This window comes from Oncorhynchus mykiss, chromosome 6 (genome assembly GCF_057628025.1).
Source record: "Oncorhynchus mykiss isolate SJ-2025 chromosome 6, ASM5762802v1, whole genome shotgun sequence".
Lineage (NCBI taxonomy): Eukaryota > Metazoa > Chordata > Actinopteri > Salmoniformes > Salmonidae > Oncorhynchus > Oncorhynchus mykiss.
The window spans coordinates 6,530,979-6,550,000 of NC_143027.1; the positions used below are offsets into that span (position 1 = coordinate 6,530,979).

Here is a 19,022-nt window from a genome sequence, read left to right on the forward strand (position 1 = left end):
TACCCCAAGGCTTGATCCTAGGCCCATGCTGTTCTCAATTTACATCAACAACATAGCTCAGGCAGTAGGGAGCTCTCGCATGCATTTATATGCATATGATACAGTCTTATACTCAGCTGGCCGCTCCCCAGAATTTGTGTTAAATGCTCTACAACAAAGCTTTCTTAGTGTCCAACAAGCTTTCTCTGCCCTTAACCTTCTTCTGAACACCTCCAAAACAAAGGTAATGTGGTTTGGTAAGAAGAATGCCCCTCCTCCCACAGATGTTATTACTACCTCTGAGGGTTTAGAGCTTGAGGTAGTCACCTCATACAAGTACTTGGGAGTATGGCTAGACGGTACACTGTCCTTCTCTCAGCACATATCAAAGCTGCAGGCTAAAGTTAAATCTAGATGTGGATTCCTCTATCATAATCGCTCCTCTTTCACCCCAGCTTCCAAACTAACCCTGATTCAGATGACCATCCTACGCATGCTAGATTATGGATACATAATTTATAGATCAGCAGGTAAGGATGCTCTCGAGCGGCGAGATGTTCTTTACCATTCGGCCTTCAGATTTGCCTCCAATGCTCCTTATAGGACACATCACTGCACTCTATGCTCCTCTGTAAACTGGTCATCTCTGTATGCCTGTCCCAAGACCCACTGGTTGATGTTTATTTATAAAATACTCTTAGGCCTCACGAGCTGCACCAAACACTCAAACTGGACAGTTTTATCACTATCTCTTCATTCAAAGACTAAATCATGGACACTCTTACCGGCAGTTGTGGCTGCTTTGTGAGATGTATTGTTGTCTCTACCTTCTTGCCCTTTGTGCTGTTGTCTGTGCCCAATAATGTTTGTACCATGTTTTGTGCTGCTACCATGTTGTGTTGCTACCATGCTGTGTTGTCATGTTGTTTTGCTACCATGCTGTGTTGTAATTTTGTGTTGCTACCATGCTGTGTTGTTGTCTTAAGTCTCTCTTTATGTATTGTTGTCTCTCTTGGGTATGTGCTTATCAGCTTTGATTAGTCTTGGGTATGAGCTTATCAGCTTTGATTAGTCTTGGGTATGTGCTTATCAGCTTTGATTAGTCTTGGGTATGTGCTTATCAGCTTTGATTAGTCTTGGGTATGTGCTTATCAGCTTTGATTAGTCTTGGGTATGTGCTTATCAGCTTTGATTAGTCTTTGGTATGTGCTAATCAGCTTTGATTAGTCTTTGGTATGTGCTAATCAGCTTTGCACATCTGGATTTGGGGATTTTCTCCCATTCTTCCTTGCAGATGTTTAGTTAGATGGGGAGTAGTGGTGAACAGCAATCTTCAGGTCTTTCCACATATTTTCAAATGGGATTCAACTATTGGTTTTGGCTGGGCCACTCAATGACATTCACATTCCTGTTATTTTTATTTTACCTTTATTAAACCAGGCAAGTCAGTTAAGAACAAATTCTTATTTTCAATGACGGCCTAGGATCAGTTCTGAAGCCATTCCAGCATTGTTTGGCTGTATGCTTGGGGTCATTGCCCTGTTGGAACTTAGATATTCTCTCCCAGTCTAAGCTCGTTTGCACTTTGAAGCAGGTTCTCATCAAGGATTTTCCTGTCTTTGGCTCCTTTCATTGTTCCCTCTATCCTAACCAGTCTCCTAGTCCCTGCCACTGAAATTCATCCCCATAGCATGATGATAACACCACCATGCTTCATGGTTTTATTTTATTTTTTATTTATTTAACCAGGCAAATCAGTTAAGAACAATTTTTTTTTTCAATTACGGCCTAGGAACAGTGGGTTAACTGCCTGTTCAGGGGCAGAACGACAGATTTTTACCATGTCAGCTCAGGGGTTTGAACTTGCAACCTTCCGGTTACTAGTCCAACGCTCTAACCATTAGACTAGTGATGAGATGTGCCTGGTTTTCTTTGAATTCAGGACAAACAGTTACATTTGTGTCTTATCAGACTACAGAATATTTTGTCTGGGTAGTTTCATATTTAACATTTCTCAATGATGGAGACCACTTTGCTTATGGAAACGTTCAACCCTCTGGAAATTGTTTTATACTCTTCTCCAGATGTATATCTCAGAGATCAACAGACAGTTCCTTGGACGTTTGTCTTTCTAAATCATGTCCAAACAATTGAATTGGACACAGGTGGACTCCAGTCATGTTGTAGTGACATCTAAAGGAAGGTAAAAGGAAATTCAATGCACCTGAGCTCAATTTGGAGAGTCGTGGTAAAGGGGTGTGAGATATTTCTGTATTTCATTATTTTCATAGATTTCTACAAATATGTTTTTCGCTTTGTCATTATGGGGTATTGTGATGTCATTATGGGTTATTGTGATGTCATTATGGGTTATTGTGATGTCATTATGGGTTATTGTGATGTCATTATGGGGTATTGTGATGTCATTATGGGGTATTGTGATGTCATTATGGGGTATTGAGTGTGAGAAAAAAATATATTTAATCCATTTTGAATTCAGTCTGTAACACAACAAAATGTGGAATAAGTCAAGGGGTATGAATACTTTTTGAAGGCACTGTATGTGCCAAAAACACAATAACAAATAGATTGTTATAATCACAATACTCTTGGCAGGCATTTATCCCCATAGCTGTCCATTCACCATGCCCATAACATGATACTAACTCACATTTACAAATGTTTGTTATTAATGCAATAATGTATTAATATACACTGACTGTACAAAACATTAGGAACGCCTACTCTTTCCATGACATAGACTTGACCAGGTGAAAGCTATGATCCCTTATTGATGTCACCTGTTAAATCCACTTCAAATCAGTGTAAATGAAGGGTAGGAAACAGGTTTAAGAATGCTTTTTAAGCCTTGAGACCATTCAAACATTGATAGTGTATGTGTGCCATTCAGAGGGTGAATGGGCAAGACAAAAGATTTAAGTGCCTTTAAACAGGGTATGGTAGTAGGTGCCAGGCCGCACCGATTTGAGTGTGTCAAGAACTGTAACGTTGCTGGGTTTTTCACGCTCAACAGTTTCCCGTGTGTATCAAGAATGATCCACCATCCAAAGGACATCCAGACAACCTGACACAACTGTGGGAATCATTGGAGTCAACATGGGCCAGCATCACTGTGGAACACTTTCAGCTCCTTGTCGAGTCCATGCCCCGACAAAATGGAGGCTATCCTGAGGTCAAAAGGGGGTGCAACTCAATACTAGGAATGTGTTCCAAATGTTTTGTACATAACCATACCTCATATCTATTTCTATCTTTAAAAAAATAATAATTATTGAAGAAATTAAATATATTTACAATTCAGAGCTAACAAAATATTTAAATTATTTATGCAGAATCCAAAGGAATTGACAAAAATTTAAAATAAAACAAAATTAAACTGTACAACAAAAGAGAATGACAGAAGAACTAAATACATTTCAACAAATAATTTTGAAGAATAATAATAGAGTTTCATTTATAAGCTAAATGAACTATTGGTCTGATTGACTCCTAACTCTTGTCCAGTGTGAATTCGTCCTTTTTCTGTTTCGCTAAACCCATATATTTTTTTTAAAAGTTACATTACATGATTTAATTGTTGATCATTTTGGCTCTAACAAACCCTAATCTAGGGCCAAATCCACAAGGTTTTCACATATAGGGTTTAAACCTAATCCCAAACTTTTTTGCCAGCTCAATCTGAACCTAAGGCCACTCCTGACACCAACAAATGCCTACAAAGCCACCAAGAAATGTGTTGGGGTTCATTTTAAGAGTCCCACCCTAAAAAATAGCCATATACCTTTTTTCTATTACCAGAGAAAATATATACTCTTTTTCCGACTGAAACCCGGGGGAAAGTGGCTGGTTGGACGCACCGTCACATATATAAGAATCATGTAGGGACCACAGGCATGGTCAGACGCTAGATACCGCCAACACAGCAGCTCTCTCTGTGGTTCTTTCTCAAGGACTTTAAGGCATACACAAGAAAAATTACTCTCTTTCTCTTCACATACTACCAATCAGAATAATTTGAAGCATTTTAAAAAAAAACTTTTAAACATACTTTTTCTCTTTAGTAGACCCATTTTTACAATAGGGAGGTTCGTTCGGGTGGGGTTGGGGTTGCCATGGTGATTATACAGCCTTTCCAAACAACACATTCCGTTAGGAACACCTAAACACCTAAACACACCTCCAAAAGTCATACGTTGTTTTCATTGGACATCCCTTCCTTCTTTATCCACCTCTACTGCCTTTCCATTCACAACGTTTTTTTTCCCCTCAACAATGACACATGACATCATCATTAGTCAATACATAAACGTGTGTAAGTATATGCATTTACAGTGCGTATGGATAGATATATAGACAAGAGTTCAAAGCTTATTGAATCACTTGGTTTTGTCTGTAATCGTGGTACTGCAGCTCCTCCTAAAGCTGTGCAGTTGTATTAGTTAAGGGGTAGAGAGGCGGGGTAGGTGGGAGGAGCTAGGGTTTCGGGGTCAGAACAGGGGTGAAGACACTGTAAAAAGACACAAAACGTTGTCCGTCTGTTGCTAGGTTACATGCACTTGGCCCGGCTCTGAACCTTTTCTTTCCTGACAATTGCAGTGATAGGTCAGTTCGTCCCATCCATCAAAACAACAGGATGTGAAGGGAGGAGCCAGAGGATGTTATTGGGCTTGTCCAATCAGAGTCAGGTTTGACAGTCCATCGTTGGTAATCATTGGTGGTGCCACGTCCTGACAGATTGCTATAACATACAGATGATGTGGTTAGCCGATACGTAAAATATGTATCCAAGCTTTGTAAGATCTGGCATGCGTCAGCAACGTCTGGGCAGAGGAACGCACCCATAGCGTTAACAAGATGATGAAAATCAGGAATCTGGAGATTGAAGTAGCGAGTTTAAACCGGTTGTCCATTTGTAATGAAGAAGCAAGTTTAAACGTTTTGTCCATTTGTAATGAAGAAGCGAGTTTAAACCGGTTGTCCATTTGTGTTTACTCCACACAGAGATGTGGAGATTGTCGACAGCTGTATCACACACACTAAGAAAGCTTTTATTTTCTGTTTTATAACAAAACTACTTTTCCTACTTACGTCCTACTACAAAGCAGGGTATCTCAAGGGTGAATGAACCTCAGAGAAAAGCATGTCGGCGTGGATCCATTGGATGACAAGTCCTTTAACCAGTCTCTGAAATGTTCCATTAACAATTAGCACTGGCATTAGCACTAGCATTAGAACTAGCATTAGAACTAGCATTAGCACTAGCATTAGCACTAGCATTAGAACTAGCATTAGCACTAGCATTAGCACTAGCATTAGCACTAGCATTAGCGCGTTAGCATAGAATTGGCATTCAAAGAGTGGCACAGCTAGATGAATGATAGATAGAGTATACTCTGTAGCATGGTAAAGTAAAACACAGCTAGGGGTAGTATACAGTATGTGATGCGGCCAAGGCAGTCAGTAGCTAGCCTTGTCTCCTTTCTGTAAAATATCCCCAGGCAGTTTGGTGTGTGTGTGAGTTTAGTGGACATGCATACATAGGGAAGTATAGCGTATTTGTGCCTGCATGCTTGCATGTGCATATATGTACATTAATGCATGTTTACGTCTGTGTCTGTGTGTGTGTGTGTGTTTCATACGCCTCTCCATAGTACAATAATTACACTTTAAACCAGTCATATCAAGGTCTCTTCTCCATGAGTATCCATCCCATCGTCTTGTGCTGTAGTATGCTGTATATCCATCTTTGGCCCTCTGAATCCTTTCCCCCTATCCACCTTCCACCCTCATCCTCTACTGTGGCCTCTGGGCCCTGGGTTCAGTCTAGGGTTGCAAGTCTAGGGTTCCGGCAACTGTCCCGAAATCCCTAGGTTGGAGGATATACAGATGTCCTACTTATTCCCTCCTGATTCCAGGAATCTCCCAACCAGGATTTCTGGAAAACCTGAATTTTGGAACCCTAGTTGAGTCGGTCAGGTCAGAGTGCCCCCTGAGGCTCATGGGGCGCCTGGCTGTCCTCCAGACCCCTCAGGGTAACGTAGATGAAAGGCACCAGGCCCCGCTGGGCCCCCAGGGAGCAGAGGAGCCAGTCGGAGTCAGCCCGGCTCAGGACACTCAGTATGTCCCCTTTATGGAAACTCAGCTGGTCAGGCTCTGTGGCTATGTGGTGGCACAGGGCACGCACCTCACTGTGGGGGGGGGGGGGGGGGGGGGGGGGTAAGAGAGAGAGCAAGAGAGAGAAAGAGAGAAAAAGAGAGAGAGTGAGAGAAAGAAGGACAAAAACATATTATTGCTGGTATCCTGTATTTTTTAATTGTCCATGTTGTATTGCTGTGTTTTTAGTGTAATTTCATGATGTTGCTGTGTTTTTAGTCTATTGTATTGCTGTGTTTTTATCCTTTAAGTCTGATAGAAAATCAAGAAGATAATCGGATATGTTGTATTTTGTACAGCTTTGGTTTATCTTACCACAGCTGTTTGGTTTGGGTCTCCTGTGGCGGCTGAGGAGGTGGAGAGGGTTGGTTCAGAGTGGGAGGGGCCGGAGGAGCTGAAGGCTCCACCCTCTTCACTGTCCCCACCCCCACCGACTGGGCTAAGAGGTCCAGCACGGACATGTCCAGACCTGTCAGCCATCCAGACGGCAGCCTGCGAGGGACAAACAGAACAAAGAGAAATGTATTACAAAGTGTTAATTAATTTATTACCGTAGCACCTGTACATCACTTCACTTCAGTCACCTGCTCCTCTTGCTTTTGGATGGTCTCTGCTCTGCTCCATCTGGCCTGGAGGGGGGGCCACCACCACCCATGCTGGACCCAAACAGTCTGACCCAGCGCATGCTCTGGCCCTGGGAGGGGTCTTCAGTCTGGGCTGCTGGCTGGGTCGCTGTGGCTTCTGTGGCCCTTGTGGTTCCTGGATCCTTCTCTTTCTCCTTGTCCTGGGTGAGCACTGACTCTGGGGGACTCCCCATCCAGGATGGTCTTCCTCTTCCTCTGGACCCCGTCCACTCACCACAGGAGCTGCTCTTCCTGCTTCTCTCCCTAAGAACCTCCTCTTCCTGGCTAGACTCTGCCCCTTCCACAACACCCTTCCTGGGGAGTGGGTGCTGACTCTGGCTCCGCCTCTCTGCAGACTTCTTCCTCTTCTCGCTCTTAACGAACTTTGACCCACCCTGAGCTGATTGGTCGATGTAGACCTGGGAACTCTGCATGAGCTGGTACCACCAGCCCGCCTGGCGATCACGCTCCTGCTGCTGACGACCCTCCTCCGCCCAATCCCTCTCTGTCCCCTTCCTCCTCTCTTCCTTCTCTCCCTCCTCCTCATGGCGTACTCCTCCCACCCCCATCACTCTCTTTCCTGTGCCCTTCCCCCTCCCGCTCTCTCTCCACAGGTTTGCAAATCCTGTCCCTACTTCGGTTGTCATTGGCTGTGCTTCTACAAGCCCCGCCCCTAAACTATCAATCCCCACCCCCTCTCTCCTCGACCCCATCCTCTGCATCATCCCCTCTCTCCTCCCTCTCTCTCCAACCCCTTCCATCCTAGGCCACGTCCCCTCTCGTCTCAGCCCCAACCTTCCTCTGTTCCCCACCCCGCCTCCTTCCTTTTTAACCTCCGCCCCTTCTCTCATAGACTCTGCTCTCCGTGACTCCGAGCTCCACCCCCTCATGAGCTGGAAGGTGGAGCATGCGGATTGGTCCAGGCCCTGGCCAGCGGAGGCGGAGCAGAGCTGTTCCTTGCTTCTCAGGTGTTCCTGGTTCCTCTGGACCAATCGCGGCTCAAAGAGCAGATCCAGATCAAAGGGCAACAGAGACAGAGGCTGGAGGAGGAGGAGGAGCTCCTCCAAGAGAGGCTGGCACGGCCCCTGAGACAACGGCAGGAAACCCCACGGGTGGTAGTGAGCCGCTACGATGTCTGGGGGGGACAGGCAGAAGAAGAAGTAGAAGAAGAAGAAGATGTTAGACTATCGGAAGCACACAATACCAAACCTGGGTGAAAAAAGTACTGTTATCTTTCAAAGACTTTAGCTAGGTGTGCTTGATTTGGCTCACCTTCATGAGTGTAGAGATGGTTGAACCAAAATTCCAAAGATCGCAAGCTGAAAACAGAGAGAAACAAAAGAGAGAGTCGTTAACTTGACTCTTTCACTTGTACATGCTGGCAACAATAAACATATCTGTTGAGGAGACACCAGTAAACAGTTGTAGGATAGAGCACATAGAGGCTACTCACTTCAGCAGTCCAAAGATGAATGAGTTGAGTCTCATGCTGTGGCTGGTGAGCTCTGAGTACTGGGACACCTTGGAGAACAGGCTGTGGACAACACAGGTGGATGGGCCTGATGTAGGTATCACAGGGCGGGAGTGGGGATTGATATATATATATATATATAAATAAGAGAGAGAGAGAGAGAGAGAGAGAGGTCAGAATTATAACACCTAGGAGACCCCTGCTCCATTTGAAAATACTCATTCATCTGTTCATTCACACATAAACGTTATTGAATCATCTTCATAGTCGTCATCATCATCATCATCATCATTAATATCATCTTCCTCACCACTCCACCTGCTCCACCCCCTCCTCCTCCTGCCTTCTCCTCCTCCTCCTCCACTTTCCAGACATACCTAGTTGTGCGGAGGCCTCTACCAGGCTTCAGGGCTTATGGCCTAATCATCATCATCATCATCATTATCATCATCACCTAGTTGTGTGGAGGCCTCTACCAGGCTCCAGGGCTGGTTGCGTCTCTGTCCGATGATCAGGTCCAGGACGTAGGCCTTCAGCCCATCCCCCAGCACCTCCCTTAGGGCCGGACACAGGTACTTCAGGATCAGGTGGCCCACGTTTGGACTCACCCAACTGTTACCCAGCTTCGCCTGGAGGACGGGGGAGGGTGGGGGGGAGACGAAGGAGAGGGGGACGACGACGAAGGAGAGGGGGGAGCGGTAGAAGGAGAGAGTGTGAACAGGATGTGGAAGGAAGGAGAAAGAAAGGAGGTGGTAGAAGGGGAGGAAAGAAAAAAGGAGAGGTTAGACAGAGATATAGAGAAATAGAGAGAGAAAAGGGGGAGAGAAATGGGGAGAGAAATGGGGAGAGAAATGGGGAGAGAAAGGGGGAGAGAAATAGATAGAGAAAGGGGGAGAGAAATGGGGAGAGAAAGGGGGAGAGAAATAGAGAGAGAGAAATAGAGCAATAGAGAGAGAAAGGGGGAGAGAAATAGAGAGAGAAAGGGGGAGAGAAATGGGGAGAGAAAGGGGGAGAGAAATAGATAGAGAAAGGGGGAGAGAAAGGGGGAGAGAAATGGGGAGAGAAATGGGGAGAGAAATGGGGAGAGAAAAATAGAGAAATTATGATTAGGAAAAATAGACATTCTAATGTTGCAAAATCAGAACAGTCCCCAACAAGAGAGGTAAACTCACAGAATGTAATATAACAGAACTATATAGTTGTCTTTAGGGGTAAATCACCCAGTAGAACACAATACCTTAACATCAGGGTCCCGACTGGTGCCAAAATGAGCCACGATTAAATCTACCGCTGTATTGATGGCTTTGACTAAACCTTAGAGAGAGAAATAAAGGGAGAGAGAGGGAGAGCGAGGGAGAGAGGGAGAGAGAGAGGGAGAGGGAGAGAGAGAGGGAGAGAGGGAGAGAGAGAGGGAGAGAGAGGGAGAGAGGGAGAGAGGGTGAGAGAGGGAGAGAGAGAGAAATAAAGGGAGAGAGGGAGAGGAAGAGAGAGGGAGAGGGAGAGAGAGAGGGAGAGGGAGAGAGAGAGGGAGAGGGAGATAGTGAGGGAGAGAGGGAGAGAGAGGGAGAGAGGGAGAGAGGAAAAGAGAGGGAGAGAGAGAGAAATAAAGGGAGAGAGAGGGAGAGACAGCAAGAGAAGAGGTAGTCGATTACAAGAGGCACTTCACAGCCTCTCAGCAGTAAGTATAGTCTAATACAGGAGGCAGTCACACACTTTTATGTTATGGTAATCACTCGTTTCTCCTTTCCACAATGAGAATTAGTTAGTTCCCAATGGACAACCTAAAGCAGAAAATGTTGATTTTGCAAGGCTTGAAAGTAGATATTACATGTCTTCATTATTGACAAAGCTGTTGTGAAGATGAGGAGGGCCTTGGAACAGTGGGTTAACTGCCTTGTTCAGGGAAAGAACGACAGACTTTTTTACCTTGTCCACACGGGGATTTGATCTAGCAACCTTTCGGTTACAGATCCAACGCTCGAACCACTAAGCTACCTGCCGTTCCTGATGACTGTAATATGGTCAAGTGCAGTAAAGAATGATATGATAGAGCAAAGCAACATGTTCAAAACCAAAAGTTATACTTTGACAGAATATTTTGTGCAGATCATTGACAAACAAAAAGGACAATTAAATACATTTGAATCCCACTTTGTAACAACAACAAAATGTGGAAAAAGTAAAGAATACTTTCTGCAGGCACTGTATCTTTATCATATTTTGTGGATACTGGTTTAGGAGTTCAGAGTCACTAGTGGGAGTTAGTGGGGTCTAGTGGAAGGACCAAGATCAAAGACCTAGTGACACTCAGAGAGAGATTACAGGGAGAGAAAAGACAGATCGCGAGAGAGAGAGGGAGAGAGAGAGAGAGAGAGAGCGGTAGTGAGAGAGAGCGGTAGTGAGAGAGAGAGAGCGGTAGTGAGAGAGAGAGAGCGGTAGTGAGAGAGAGAGAGCGGTAGTGAGAGAGAGAGAGCGGTAGTGAGAGAGAGAGCGGTAGTGAGAGAGAGAGAGCGGTAGTGAGAGAGAGAGAGAGGTAGTGAGAGAGAGAGAGAGCGGTAGTGAGAGAGAGAGCGGTAGTGAGAGAGAGAGAGCGGTAGTGAGAGAGAGAGAGCGGTAGTGAGAGAGAGAGAGAGCGGTAGTGAGAGAGAGAGAGAGCGGTAGTGAGAGAGAGAGAGCGGTAGTGAGAGAGAGAGCGGTAGTGAGAGAGAGAGCGGTAGTGAGAGAGAGAGAGAGGTAGTGAGAGAGAGAGAGAGGTAGTGAGAGAGAGAGAGCAGTAGTGAGAGAGAGAGCGGTAGTGAGAGAGAGAGCGGTAGTGAGAGAGAGAGAGCGGTAGTGAGAGAGAGAGAGAGCGGTAGAGAGAGAGAGAGCGGTAGTGAGAGAGAGAGAGCGGTAGTGAGAGAGAGAGAGCGGTAGTGAGAGAGAGAGCGGTAGTGAGAGAGAGAGCGGTAGTGAGAGAGAGAGCGGTAGTGAGAGAGAGAGCGGTAGTGAGAGAGAGAGAGAGGTAGTGAGAGAGAGAGCGGTAGTGAGAGAGAGAGAGCGGTAGTGAGAGAGAGAGAGCGGTAGTGAGAGAGAGCGGTAGTGAGAGAGAGCGGTTGTGAGAGAGAGAAAGAGATCGATAGAGAGAGAGAACGAGAGTGCGAGAGGTAGTGAGAGAGAGGTAGTGAGAGAGAGGTAGTGAGAGAGGTAGTGAGAGAGAGGTAGTGAGAGAGAGGTAGTGAGAGAGAGGTAGTGAGCTCATTGGCCTCTGAGTGTGAAGGTGAAAAGTAAACCACTGGAGCAACGAACCGCCCTTGTTGTCTCTGCCTGGCCGGTTCCCCTCTTTCCACTGGGATTCTCTGCCTAACTCTATTACAGGGGCTGAGTCACTGGCTTACTGGTGCCTCCCATGAAGTCCCTAGGAGGGGTGCGTCACTTGAGTGGATTGAGTCACTGATGTGATCGTCTTGTCTGGGTTGGCGCCCCCCCCTTGGGTTGTGCCGTGGCGGAGATCTTTGTGGGCTATACTCGGCCTTGTCTCAGGATGGTAAGTTGGTGGTTGAAGATATCCCTCTAGCGGTGTGGGGGTTGTGCTTTGGCAAAGTGGGTGGGGTTATATCCTGCCTGTTTGGCCCTGTCCGGGGGTATCGTTGGGTGGGGCCACAGTGTCTCCCGACCCCTCCTGTCTCAGCCTCCAGTATTTATGCTGCAGTAGTTTATGTGTCTGGGGGCTAGGGTCAGTCTGTTATAACTGGAGTATTTATCCTGTCTTATCCGGTGTCCTGTGTGAATTTAAGTGTGCTCTCTCTAATTCTCTTTCTCTCTCTCTCTCTCTTTCTTTCTTTCTTTCTTTCTTTCTTTCTCTCTCTCTCGGAGGACCTGAGCCCTTAGACTATGCCTCAGGATTACCTGTCCTGATGACTCCTTGCTGTCCCCAGACCACCTGGCCGTGCTGCTGCTCCAGTTTCAACTGTTCTGCCTGCGGCTATGGAACCCTGACCTGTTCAACGGACATGCTACCTGACCCAGACCTGCTGTTTTCAACTCTCTAGAGACAGCAGGAGCGGTAGAGATACTCTGAATGATTGGCTACGAAAAGCCAACTGATATTTACTCCTGAGGTGCTGACTTGCTACACCCTCGACAACTACTGTGATTATTATTTATTTATTTATTTATGAACATTTGAACATCTTGGCCATGTTCTGTTATAATCTCCACCTGGCACAGCCAGAAGAGGACTGGCCACCCCTCATAGCCTGTTTCCTCTCTAGGTTTCTTCCTAGCTTCTGGCCTTTCTAGGGAGTTTTTCCTAGCCACCGTGCTTCTACACCTGCATTGCTTGCTGTTTGGGGTTTTAGGCTTGGTTTCTGTACAGCACCCACCACTCCACCCGGGCCCACCACTCCACCCGGGCCCACCACTCCACCCTGGCCCACCACTCCACCCGGGCCCACCACTCCACCCGGGCCCACCACTCCACCCGGGCCCACCACTCCACCCTGACCCACCACTCCACCCTGGCCCACCACTCCACCCTGGCCCACCACTCCACCCTGGCCCACCACTCCACCCTGGCCCACCACTCCACCCTGGCTCACCACTCCACCCGGGCTCACCACTCCACCCGGGCCCACCACTCCACCCTGGCCCACCACTCCACCCTGTCCCACCACTCCACCCTGGCCCACCACTCCACCCTGGCCCACCACTCCACCCTGGCCCACCACTCCACCCTGGTCCACCACTCCACCCTGACCCACCACTCCACCCTGACCCACCACTCCACCCTGGCCCACCACTCCACCCTGTCCCACCACTCCACCCTGGCCCACCACTCCACCCTGTCCCACCACTCCACCCTGACCCACCACTCCACCCTGACCCACCACTCCACCCTGGCCCACCACTCCACCCTGTCCCACCACTCCACCCTGTCCCACCACTCCACCCTGACCCACCACTCCACCCTGGCCCACCACTCCACCCTGGCCCACCACTCCACCCTGGTCCACCTCTACAAGGAAGCAATCCCAACTTTTGCCAGGACCCTGAAGGACGTCACCCTCAACCGTAGCCCCAGGACCTCACACAGGAGCAACAGAGCAACGGACACCCCGCCCAGACCAGAGAGATAAACTCCCAGACCTGCAAGACCCCCTCCTGAAGGACCTGCACCAAGAGAACCCACACCAAGTGGACCTATAGACCCCAGACCCCAGCATCACCAGCCACACCCCAACCAGCTCAGACCACCCCAAGCAAACCTTGGCCACACCCTATATAGCCCCCCCCCCCTATCAGACCTATGCCCCTTCTGCCCACCCCATGACCCCCGCCCCCACGGCAAGGACCTCAACATGACAGCAGGACATATGTCCAGGCCGTGAGCAGAGCAACAGGCCCAACCCTCACTATTACACCCGCCCAAGCCCCATCCGGCAACAGGCCCAACCCCCACTATTAAACCCGCCCAAGCCCCATCCGGCAACAGGCCCAACCCCCACTATTAAACCCGCCCAAGCCCGATCCTGCAACAGGCCCAACCCCCACTATTAAACCCGCCCAAGCCCCATCCTGCAACAGGCCCAACCCCCACTATTACACCCACCCAAGCCCCATCCTGCAACAGGCCCAACCCCCACTATTACACCCGTCCAAGCCCCATCCTGCAACAGACCCAACCCCCACTATTACACCCGTCCAAGCCCCATCCTGCAACAGACCCAACCCCCACTATTACACCCACCCAAGCCCCATCCTGCGACCTAAGAGGTATGTATCAGATGCTCAACATGCTCAGCTCACCCCTACTCTGACAGTCCGGGGCCTAAACTACACGAAAACAACACTAGACACTATGGAACACAAAGCTTTTACTATCTCATCCTGGAATATACAAGGTCAGAGGTCATCTGCCTTTGGCCTGAAGAGCAGGAACCCAGACTTCATCAAACACATTGGAAATACAGACATTGTCATCCTACAAGAAACATGATATAGAGGAGACAGATCCACTGGTTGCTCTCTAGGTTACAGAGAGCTGGTAGTCCCATCCACCAAACTACCAGGTGGGAAACAGGGAAGGGACTCAGGGGGTATGCTAATATGGTATAGAGCAGACCTAACCCACTCTATTAAATCATTTAAAACAGGAACATTTTACATCTGGCTAGAAATTAATAAGGAAATGATCGTAACAGAGAAACATTTCCTCATGTGTGCTACATGATATATCCCCCCACTAGAATCCCCAGACTTTAAAGAGCTTCTCCATCCTGGAGGGGGAAATCAACATTGACATCAAAGCCAAAGGAACAGTAAATATTTAGAAATGCTATAGATCGAAGGAATGTGTGGAAAGCCACCAAAAAAAAATTAGGCAACAACAAATTCAATCCCTACTAGACAATTTCCTGGAAAAAATGTTTCACTGTAATAGTGAAGGTGCAAACTTAACAGTAGAAAACCTAAACAGTATATTTGACCTCTCAGCTTCCCTATCAAATCTAAAAACGTCAAGCAGACAACCTAAGAAAATTACCAACGATGACAAATGGTTTGATGAAGAATGCAAAAACCTTAGAAAGAAATTGAGAAACCTGTCCAACCAAAAACCTAGAGACACAGAAAACCTAAGCCAATGCCTTCACTATGGTGAATCACTAAAACAATACAGAAATACACTATGGGAAAAAGAAGGAACAGCACGTCAGAAATCAGCTCAATGTAATTTACCCCATTATTTTTATTTCTACTTTGCACATTCTCCCATTGCAAATCTACCATTCCAGTGTTTTACTTGCTATATTGTATTTACTTTGCCACCATGGCCTTTTTGCTTTTACCTCCCTTATCTCACCTCATTTGCTCACATCGTATATAGACTTGTTTATACTGTATTATTGACTGTATGTTTGTTTTACTCCATGTGTAACTCTGTGTCGTTGTATGTGTCGAACTGCTTTGCTTTATCTTGGCCAGGTCGCAATTGTAAATGAGAACTTGTTCTCAACTTGCCTACCTGGTTAAATAAAGGTGAAATAAATAAATAAATAAATAAATAAAATTGAAGAATCCATTGACTCTAACCACTTCTGGGAAAATAGGCAAACTCTAAACAACAACACAAAGAGTTATCTATCCAAAACGGATATATACAGTATAGATAAACCACTTCTACAATCTTTTTGGCTCTATAACAAAGAATTAAGAGCAAAAACATATAGACGATCAAATACAAATCTTAGAATCAACTATTAAAGACTACCAGAACACACTGGATTCTCCAATTACATTGAATGAACTACAGGTCAAAATACAAACACTCCAGCCCCAAAAGGCCTGTGGGGTTATGGTATCCTAAATGAAATTATAAAATATACAGACCACAAATTCCAATGGCCTATTCTTAAACTCTTCAACATCATCCGTAGCTCTGGCATCTTCCTCAATATTTGGAACCAAGGAGTGATCACCCCAATCCACAAAAAGTAGAGACAAATTTGACCCCAATAACTACCGTGGGATATGCGTCAACAGCAACCCCGGGAAAATCCTCTGCATTATCATTGACAGCAGACTCGTACATTTCCTCAGTGAAAACAATGTACTGAGAAATGTCAAATTGTCTTTTTACCAAATGATTGAACGACAGACCACGTACTCACCCTGCACACCATAATTGACAAACAAACAAACCAAAACAAAGGCAAAGTCTTCACATGCTTTGTTGATTTCTAAAAAGCCTTCAACTCAATTTGGCATGATGGTCTGCTATACAAATTGATGGAAAGTGATGTTGGGGGAAAAACATACGACATTATAAAATCCATGTACACAAACAACAAGTGTGGTGTTAAAATTGACAAAAAAAACACGTCTTTTTACAGGGCCTGGGGGTGAGAAAGGGATGCAGCTTAAGCCCCACCCTCTTTAACATATATATCAATGAATTGGCGAGGGCACTAGAACAGTCTGCAGCACCCGGCCTCCCCCTGCTAGAATCCGAAGTCAAATGTCTGCTGTTGACTGATGATCTGGTGCCTCAGTACTTAACCAAGGAGGGCCTACAGCAGCACCTATATCTTCTGCACAGATTCTGTCAGACCTGGGCCCTGACAGACCTGGGCCCTGACAGACCTGGGCCCTGACAGACCTGGGCCCTGACAGACCTGGGCCCTGACAGTAAATCTCAGTAAGACAAAAATAATGTTGTTCCAAAAAAGGTCCAGTTGCCAGGCCCTGAACCCAATTTCCACCTTGACACTGTTGCCCTAGAGCACACAAAAAACGATACATACCTCGGCCTAAACATCAGCGCCACAGGTGACTTCCACAAAGGTGTGGACGATCAAAAGGAACAACACATTTGACATACCAATTAGAATCTGGCTAAAAATTCTTGAATCAACCTTTATTGTTGTGAGGCTTGGGGTCCGCTTACCAACCAAGAATTCACAAAATGGGATAAATACCAAAAATATCCTCAGTGCACAACGTTAAACACCAAATAACGCATGCAGAGCAGAGTTAGGCCGATACCCTCTAATTATCAAAATCCAGAAAAGAGCCGTTAAATTGTACAACCACCTAAAAGGAAGTGATTCCCAAACCTTCCATAACAAAGCCATCAGCTACAGAGGAACGAAACCGGAGAAGAGTCCCCTAAGCAAGCTGGTCCTGGGGCTCTGTTCACAAACACAAACACACCCCACAGAGCCCCTAGGACAGCAGCACAATACAGCAGCACAATTAGACCCAACCAAATCATGAGTAAACAACACGATAATTACTTGACACATTGGAAAGAATTTACAAAAATACAGAGCAAACTAGAATGCTATTTGGCCCTAAACAGAGAGTACACAGCGGCAGAATACCTGACCACTGTGACTGACCCAAAACGAAGGAAATCTTTGACTACAGGCAGACCTGGCTGTCAAGAGAAGACAGTCTTCCCATGCCAATAAACCCCCTTTAATTGAAATTGATAGAAAGAGGGAGCCAGGGAGAGATAAAGACTACACTTAACATACTGCTGTGTTCAGTACCACAGTCAAGGAAAGTACATATATGCTCTTATATCCTGATGTCACAAGCACAAACATACAGTGCCTTCGGAAAGTATTCAGACCCCTTGACATTTTCCACATTTTGGTACGTTACAGCCTTATTTTAAAACTCAATTGTTTTTTTCCCCTCAATATACAGTACACACAATACCCCATAATGACAAAGCAAAAACAGTTATATTTTTGTACATTTTTTTTATATAATAAAAAAAAAAAAATCAAATATCACATTAGTATTCAGACCCTTTACTCAGTACTTTGTTAAAGCACCTTTGACCAGTGATTACAGCCCTGAGTCTTCTTGGGTGTGATGCTACAAGCTTGGCACACCTGTATTTGGGAAGTTTCTCCCATTCTTCGCTGCAGAGCCTCTCAAATTCTGTCAGGTTGGATGGGGAGCATTGCTGCACAGATATTTTCAGGTCTCTCCTGTGATGTTCGATCAGGTTCAAGTCCGGGCTCTGGCAGGGCCACTCAAGGACATTCAGAGAATTGTCCTGAAGTCACTCCAGCATTGTCTTGGCTGTGTGCTTAGGGTCGTTGTCCTGTTGGAAGGTGAAACAACACACCAGTCTGAGGTCCTGAGTACTCTGGAGCAGGTTTTCATCAAGGATCTCTCTGTACTTTGCTCTGTTCATCTTTACCTTGATCCCGACTAGTCTCCCAGTCCCAGCCGCTGAAAAACATCTCCACAGCATGATGCTGCCACCACAATGCTTCACTGTAGGGATGGTGCCAGACGTGACGCTTGGCATACAGGCCAAAGTGTTCAATCTTGGTTTCATCAGACCAGAGAATCTTGTTTCTCATGATCTGAGAGTCTTTAGGTGCCTTTTGGTAAACTCCAAGCAGGCTGTCATGTGCCTTTTACTGAGGAGTGGCTTCCATCTGGTCATTCTACCATAAAAGCCTGATTAGTGGAGTGCTGCAGAGATAGTTGTCTTTCTGGAAGGTTCTCCCTACAGAGGAACTCCAGAGCTCTGTCATAGTGACCATTGGATTCTTTGTCACCTCCCTGACCAAGGCCCTTCTCCCCCTATTGCTCAGTTTGGCATTTAAGAATGATGGAGGCCACTGTGTTCTTAGGGACCTTCAATGCTGCAGAAGTGTTTTGGTACCCTTCCCCAGAGCTGTGCCTCGAACACAATCCTGTCTCGGAGCTCTACAGACAATTGCTGCGACTTCATGGCTTAGTTTTTGCTCTGGCATGCACTGTCAACTGTAGGACCTTATATAGACAGGTGTGTGCATTTACAAATCATGTCCAATCAATTTAATTTAGCATAGTTGGACTCCAATCAAGTTGTAGTAACATCTCAAGGATGATCAATGGAAACAGGATGCAGCTAAACTCAATGTAGAGTCTCATAGCAAAGGGTCTGAATCCCTATGTAAATAAGGGGGGGGGGGGATGTTTTGTAAATTTGTCAAAGCCTTGACCTTTTAATTTTTTTAAATCCATTTTAGATTAAAGCTGTAATGTAACAAAATGTGGAAAAAGTCGAGGGGTCTGAATACTTTCCGAATGCATGGTTTATACTACACCACTTCATCACACCTCTCTTCTGCTGCAGGTTCACAGAGATGTGGGATTGTGAGGAGGTGGAGGACGATGACGAAGAGGAGGCGTCAGGAGAGAGACAGAACTCGTCTGGAGGACGCTCCGTCAGGGAGAAGTAGTCTGGCAGGAAGTCACTGTAGTACTGCTGCAGCTGCTTCACAGAC

At 46.2% G+C, this 19,022-nt stretch overlaps 1 protein-coding gene across 6 annotated transcripts in view; it reads right to left on the reverse strand.

Moving 5' to 3' along the window:
- Positions 1–1,390: 1,390 nt before the first annotated feature.
- Positions 1,391–19,022, reverse strand: part of LOC110525077 (AP-4 complex accessory subunit RUSC2) — a 55,450-nt gene continuing 37,818 nt past the window's right edge. For all 6 annotated transcript variants that reach the window (XM_036979297.2, XM_036979296.2, XM_090236892.1 and 3 more), the window contains 8 exons: positions 18,856–19,022; positions 9,485–9,561; positions 8,702–8,876; positions 8,230–8,335; positions 8,049–8,095; positions 6,738–7,911; positions 6,469–6,645; positions 1,391–6,188 (listed from right to left, as the gene is read on the reverse strand). The exon at positions 18,856–19,022 is cut by the window's right edge and continues 4 nt beyond it. In XM_036979297.2, coding sequence (XP_036835192.2) covers positions 5,978–6,188; positions 6,469–6,645; positions 6,738–7,911; positions 8,049–8,095; positions 8,230–8,335; positions 8,702–8,876; positions 9,485–9,561; positions 18,856–19,022 — 2,134 coding nt within the window. In that variant the 3' untranslated portion in view covers positions 1,391–5,977. The remainder of the gene's footprint in view (positions 6,189–6,468; positions 6,646–6,737; positions 7,912–8,048; positions 8,096–8,229; positions 8,336–8,701; positions 8,877–9,484; positions 9,562–18,855) is intronic.